The sequence below is a fragment of the Drosophila elegans genome, unplaced genomic scaffold, assembly GCF_018152505.1.
Source record: "Drosophila elegans isolate 14027-0461.03 unplaced genomic scaffold, ASM1815250v1 contig_476, whole genome shotgun sequence".
Lineage (NCBI taxonomy): Eukaryota > Metazoa > Arthropoda > Insecta > Diptera > Drosophilidae > Drosophila > Drosophila elegans.
In genome coordinates, this window is record NW_024545863.1 from 1,052,009 (window position 1) to 1,059,259 (window position 7,251).

Genomic DNA, 7,251 nt, shown 5'->3' on the forward strand with positions numbered 1-7,251 from the left:
ATTAAATATTTAATATTTTAATTGAAATAAGTAGTCACCAGATCCTGAAGGCATCGATCAAGTCAGCCATGACTTCTTGCGTAGTGACTGGGCTTATAGCCAAAGTGTGGACGCCATTCCCCCAATATATACCTCAACCGGTGATGTTTCATTGAACCAGTAGCTATCATATCACTCTGAGAACTATGGGTTAAGCACAGAAAAGTCAATAGAAATAGTATTCCTGTTCTCAACATGACCACGTTTGAAACTGATTTTTCAAGACTAAAATACTCCCTGTACTTTACTTGCATTTTACTAAAGAAATTGGAACCAATTTGTAAATTGTTACTGCGTTTTCTCGTAATCAATTATTTATGCATTTATTAACTACAGGTTTAAGTGTATTCTTAAGCTTGAAATTCATTATTCAAGAGGAGCCAGCCAATTTATTATTATTTATTTTGCAGCGAAACAGGGTGTTTATAATCCACTAAAGTATTGTATCTTCTATGCGGGAGTTTTTAATGATTTCCATGCCTCGTATGGAGAAATCCAGGGCATCGTAGATTCTAATGTACAGATCGACACCCGTGAAAGTGGGGCAGTTGTGGCCGGCCACGTTGATTCCACAGATCATTTCGGCGTGGATCAGGGGATTCCCGATGGCCAGCTGGCAATGGGACGTATACTTCATGTTCTTGGCGCAGATCATGGTGCTGATGGTCACATGGGCGTTGGGATCCTTCATGCGGTGCCGGCACTCCTGGATCGGCAGGACATAGGATATTTGCGAGTGAATGCTGTGGCGACTTCTTATCCAAAGTGGCAGCTCAACGGATTCGTAATTTTCCAGCTCGGCGCTGCAAAGCTTCACAGTGTCACCAAATAGTTTGGAATTTTTCGGGGGACTGGTAAGTTCGATGGTGGTCAGCAAGGGATCCGCACCCTTTAGATAGGTGCTGTTGATTGGGATTCGGTGCCCATCAAGCACTGAATTGTCGAACATCTTCATGGTCACCACATCGTTGGCCGCAGATTCAAAGCAGGTGTCTGCCGTGACCACCAGCTTCTCAGAAATCACCGTTCCCATGCAGGCATACTTGTTTTTTTGATAGATGCGAACCATCAACTCATGCAGCGGCACTTTCCTCAGAGATTTGGTTAGCATTACCACGGGTTCCTTGGAGGTGCCATAGCGTGCCTTACGTTCATCCTGCTCTTCCTGGACTGCTCTTCCTCTTCCCATCTGCTCTTCCTGGACTTCCGATGTCCGACGTCGTCTGTAGTCCATCTGGGTCTTTGGACTGTGCTGCGCTCTATAGTTGGCCAGCATATAGCGATGGTAATGCGTCTGGGACGATTCCAACTCATTTATCAGGGCAAAAAGTAAAAGTTGAAAAATCCAGAGAGCACGCAGCATTGTGACTCAAGAAATTTTCTGGTACTGACCCCATAACAGCAGTCATCGAGCTAATTACTCTTTAAATCAATTTAAAACGCTTAATCTGTTTTTAAATGCCACAAACGAATGACAATGAATATATATGTATAACAAACCACGATATTTTTTTTATTTGGTTCGGCTTAAGCTGGGCCTAAAGATTTCATGACCCATTTTGAAGTCCCTTGGATTGCATCCGGAGTTTGGATCTGCGCATCGCCCTTTTTACGGCCCGTACATATTTAGGATTGGCCAACTCCGAATTGATGTTGACCAGAACACCGAGTAACAGGAGTTGAAAAATCCAGAATGAGGGCAGCATCATCACTCAATGAAGTTATTGTTACTGGCCCGATAATAGTTTTCGATGAACTAATCGCTCAGTAAAATTAATTCGATACGCCTCAGCCGGATTTTTGATGACCAAATGAAGCGGTTTTCATCTTCATTATTAAGTTTAAGTTGTACATTTTAAAAACATACAAACCTTATCAACCCCCAAAATTGGGTATTGGTATTTTCTTAAAAACCTAACAATTTTTTGGCGAACCATTTAAGAAATAAGCCTTTATTCTTCAATACCAAAAGCTAGGGCACATCATTTCAGTATTTTTATTAGGGTTTATTCCTTACGAAGCTTGAATTTTGATCCATCTTTTCGTTGGGCCTTACTCACTAATAATTATCATCATACTCAACATCAAATATTAGCTCCCCGCCATTTCGCGGATCGTCGAAGGGAATTTGGGGCACTTTGTTGCCCACGTAAATGTTGGGCCTCTTGTTGGCCAGCGACTCGAGCAGCGGTGAGAGGTTGCCCATTATCGATTCATTGAACGGACCGGTGCCCGTGAAGGCCCTCAGGGCATCCGTGGCCGTCTGGATGAATGGTATGACGCCCCTAATGGGTAGATATATGTCCATGTTGACGGAGTCATTGTCCTCGTCGCAGTGCTCTCCGTATATGTTAATCCCCGCCAGCTTGTTATCCACAATTAAGGGATCGCCGGGTCGGGTAAAACAGGTGGTCTTCAGCGAGTGCCGCTTGTTGCGCACACAAAAGAATCCCGTCTCGAAGGTGGACACGTGGAAGAACTCCTTCAGGCCGTAGTACACCCGGCAGCGATCGTAGTTGAGAACTCGCGTAATGTAGTGGCTGATGTGGTAGTCCGGTGAGTCAACGAAAACCATCATGACCTGATCCCCCTCCCTGGGAATCTTCCTGTTAAGCGGTATGTAGCGGTAAGTATTCCGATCGAGTTTTTGGGCCAGGGCCAGCAGGGCCACATAGTTGACGATCCCTTCGCGTCGGTTCACGGGCATAAAGAAGGCCAGTACCTGGTGCGGTGTTGGATTTGGGGGGGCGTCCACGCCAGTCAAAATGGTCATACGCTTGGCTGCGAACTCGTACGTGGCATCGCTGCCCGGCGTTAGGAAGCAGTGCGTCGACGTGATGACCATCCTGCGCGAGATCAGGGCCCCCGAGCAGATCACCGAACCCTCGTTCAGCACACTCACATAGTAGCTTTGGTCCGTGTCGACATTGAAGGGCTGTCGGTTGACTGTGGGTTTGGGTACGGGTATGCTCCGGGACTCGAGCGCCTCTCGATCGTAGTTCACGTGTTTTCTGGCCGGGTGGTGACGGTTGTAGTAAGTGGGTCGATGGTAGTTCTCCTCGTACTTTTTCATCCACATGGAGGCAGTGTATTGAAGTCCTATAACGAGCCAAATGCATGTGATTAAGTGTCGCATGATGATACAAAACTGGCACTAAGCTGAACTACTCATCTGGTTTCTCCGTGGCAAAAGGGATTTTGATAGCTAAGCTAATTAGTTTCACTGCACGCGAGGAAACAGAAATGCATCTAAAAAAAAAAACATAATTTCTTAGAAAAAAATGCTTTACTCGAAGAAAAAAATTTAAGAAATACTTTCAGTTTCTAATGCTTACTTTATTGCTTTAAAAAGCTGTTTCTGAAATTTCATTATTATTATTCACCAAAATATTAAATAAATCACTGAATTAGTGATAGGCAGCAAAGGGCTAAATACTATATGTAAACCCATATCATGTTATATATTTTTGGGTAGTTACAATTTTTTAGTTGGATGCAATAATAGTAAAAAAAATAAATCTTATTTTTAATTTCTGTTGGCTTCCTTTTTATCACACTTTAATAATTAAAACCAACCTTAGGAAAAAAGTTTTTGCTTTGACAGAAATAGTCATTAAAACCTTAGATAAATGCCAATCGACTCATTTCGACATTTCGACAGCAATTGCCTAAAGATTTACAAAGATTGCCAAAAAGCTAGTCTTTAAGTACTAACAAATTTTTTAATATATTTGTTGGCTAATTACACTTTTTCCTTAACAGTTGCATGCAAACAATTTAAATAATTAATAAATATAAATTTCTTGATATATTTATTGGCTAATTAATTTTTTTTTACAGTTGCATGCAAAATAAATTTTAATAATAAATAACTTTAAAGCGGAAACAAAAAATTTTTTAATGTACTGTTGATTTACAGCTTTTTCAACTCTTCTAACAAAATTTGGTTTTGTTTTCTGTTATTTAGTGTTTTCCCCAGTGCGTCTGCAGCAATATTAATTAAAAATTTTTTGATGAAAGCCAATCGACGGACTCATCTCTAATTCTCGGAATGTCCTTTATTTGCCGTGTCTTTCATTGTTTTGGCATTTGCATTTTTTGCAGACTAAGAAAGTGTGTGAAAGAAGGGAAGTCATCGCATTGTGATGTATGCTGTAGTGCTGGATTGCTGGATGGCCAGAATGTGGCTGCACATTGAATTATAAACCAGGCATCAATGGCCGTCATTTAACTCTTGCCTTTTGCGAGCCAGACAGCTGAGTGGAATTGGAGGTGGGAGTGGACCTCGGCTGACAACGCCAGACGACATTGTGCCGGACATGAAAGGCGCAATGCGAAAGGCTTGAAAGGTACCAGTCTACTATACAAGCTAGATGGCTGCATAAAAAGCGCCGCACATCGAAGGACATAGATAATTAATTTGCTTTGATTACAGTTGTCTGGTGGCGCAACGAAGGAGATCGTTTGGTCGGAGAAAAAACTGATTCCGAATCCTTCTCTGAAGTGGACTCTGACTGGCAGACGGAAATTGAAGTGTTTGTAATGTATGCACCGCCTGTGGCAAAGAAAACGGCTGGGGATGAGCCGGAGCCAGAGTCACGGCCAGTGCCACGACCAGTGCCACAGCCAGAGCCAGAGCCAAAGGCATCCTTCTCTGCCGACGACAGCAAAAAGTGACAGCCATGTCGACAGGCTCGACGACGACGAGTGCGTCTAATTGATGGGCGGACAAAGGCTTTTCCATGCAAATATGGCGCTGGAACAGCTGCCGGGTCGGGTTTGCTCATCAATTATTTAAAATATGTTACACTTGGCACATAACTTCTCCGGCAAACATGTGTAAGCCGAGCCAACCGGCCATAATAGCTGGTCATTATGTTTATGGGCCGACTCAAGGGGACAGGACGCACTACGCACTACGCACGACGCACGACGCACACCTGACTGGGGAACAGCAACAAAAAAAAAGGATATTCAACGGCCTTGTCGAAATTTATGCGAACGTGCCCGGCTGAAAAACATGGCCCAAAGTCAAGCAACCTCGGGTCATTTATTATTAGCTGTAAAATGCGTGCTGGATCCGGTTTACTCCCGGATTTCAGTGCTTCTACGGGCTGTCGGCTATCTAACATTAATTGGATGCGCGCCAATCTGAAACAAAAGACGAGTCGCGTTTTGTTAATGGAAGGTGTGAAACATAAGAAATCCCTGAAGACACTTTTGGCATTAAGGATGTGATAATACATTTAAATTCTTTCATATTCATAACAAAACTTTCCTTAAATTTAGTCACTATTATATTCTAAATCATAACTTATTCAAGTGTAATGTTTCTTAGATTGCATTGCAAATTTTGCTGATATAGTAAAAGCTATACAAATAAATAACCCCTGTTGAATAAACCGTTTGACATTTTTGGCATAAAGAATATAACTAGTAAATTTGTATTTATTCATAATCATTAAAAACATATATAACACAGGAATATTTTACAGTAAACTATAATAAAGAAAACATTTGATTTTATTAGCTTACATTTTTGTATTGCTTACATTTTATTTTGAATTCACATTCTTTTGGATTATTAAATTTTGTCCAATTAAGATTAACAATATTATTGCATAAATGCATCGCTTGAACAAAAGCCCATATATTTACCTAGTTTAAGGGTAAATTTACGCAAGGGCGCCGCTTAAAATTTTATACGAACGCCGTTGACGGCAAATTAAATGTCACTCACACGCCATGTAAGCCGAGCAAGGATTTTGCAGCTCATTATGCAGCATGACGCAATGAAAAACACAGAAGGGGGTGCTGCTGGCTTAGCTTATTTGTATTTACAAGTGGCCCACGAACGACTAATGGCAAATTGAATTTTGAACAGAACAGAGTAAAACGCTTTAAAGGCAATCAAAGCAAAGGCTGTTGCCGACTCGATGGTTTGGATCTCCAGATGGATCTCTGGCTGGGATGTGGCTGCAGGGTCAGCTGTGCGAGTACATTTATCTTGTGCCATTTTGCAGATGGACACGGCAAAAGGGTGGATGTGGATGTGCATGTGGGTTTGGATGCAATGGACACGAAATGCCGAAGGCCACGAAAAAAGTGGAGCATCAAAAGGAGCTGGGAAAAGGAGCTAGCTGAAGCAGCGATCTCGGCGATGGCGGCTTCGTCTTTGATTGCACTGGCTCTCGCCTGTCTTCTACTCAAGCACAGTTCGTTGCACATTTGAACATACCCTTAGAAAATAAATGCAAATTTAGCCATGGCAAACACCATAGACACACAAACACACACTCTGGATCTGAAGCACATGGGCCATAGACAAGAGGACTGCTTCTTTTTTGCTCCTTTTGTTGCTCCTTTTGCCGCTGCACATTTCCCGAACGCCAAAGCGCCGCTTCTGCTATATTTTCCGATTCCGATTCCGCTCTTTTCCCTCGCTCTTTCAACATATTTGTATAAATTTTCGATTTTCTGCTTCACTAGTCTGCCGGAGTTCTATAGCTCCTCTTCACTTTGTTTATGTCTCAAGAATTCAATATTTTTTCAAACTATTTCTGCTGTTTTTCTCGCACTTGCTTTGTTGTTGGACTCTGTTCTCCGTTCTGTTCTGGTTCAATATATAAGCATTACCAACTGGCAAAGGATTAAGCCCTGGGGCATCTTTAAGCTGTGTATATCTGTTCGAATTTACTTTTCACTCTCTCATTTTATATATGCTCATTAAATTTTATTGTTCCTACATAGTTCTATAAGTCCTTCACAGCACGCAGAACTCGTTTTGTTTTGGCATGTACGTGCTTAAACGCTGCCTGCTGCCGTTTGCTACTTAATGGCTAATTAGTGGTATAATTTACACCTTAATGACTCTACAACAATGCCGGAGAAGGAGCAGGAGCAGAAGCAGGAGCAGGAGCTGCTCCAGCCAAGAAGCCACAGCCCTGAGCCCAGGGAGCTGCTACTAAGCAGAGCTATCTAGTTTAATCCCAGCACCTCAGCCAGGCAGCCAGCCATCCCCCTCCAGACCAATTTTATCGCTCGGCTCATATGTATGTGCTTTGCTTTATGTGCAAATCAGCGTCCATTAATAAAGACAGCTAGCGAAACGTTACGCATACGTCGCGTTGCATTAATCACAGCCAACGATACGTAGACCTAGACCGCAGCGTGTTAATTTCATCGCAAATGCCTTTTCCAGTATGAAAATTT

At 42.4% G+C, this 7,251-nt stretch overlaps 2 protein-coding genes across 2 annotated transcripts; both read right to left on the reverse strand.

The window, feature by feature from the left end:
• Positions 1-386: 386 nt before the first annotated feature.
• LOC108148555 (seminase-like) lies at positions 387-1,408 on the reverse strand. Its single transcript, XM_017275605.2, has one exon. It carries the CDS (start codon positions 1,400-1,402, stop codon positions 473-475), a length of 930 nt encoding a protein of 309 aa, XP_017131094.1. The 5' UTR covers positions 1,403-1,408; the 3' UTR covers positions 387-472.
• A 613-nt stretch (positions 1,409-2,021) lies between these two features.
• On the reverse strand, positions 2,022-3,176 carry LOC108148535. The gene has a single exon (XM_017275575.2). It carries the CDS (start codon positions 3,173-3,175, stop codon positions 2,099-2,101), a length of 1,077 nt encoding a protein of 358 aa, XP_017131064.1. The 5' UTR covers position 3,176; the 3' UTR covers positions 2,022-2,098.
• Positions 3,177-7,251: the final 4,075 nt, after the last annotated feature.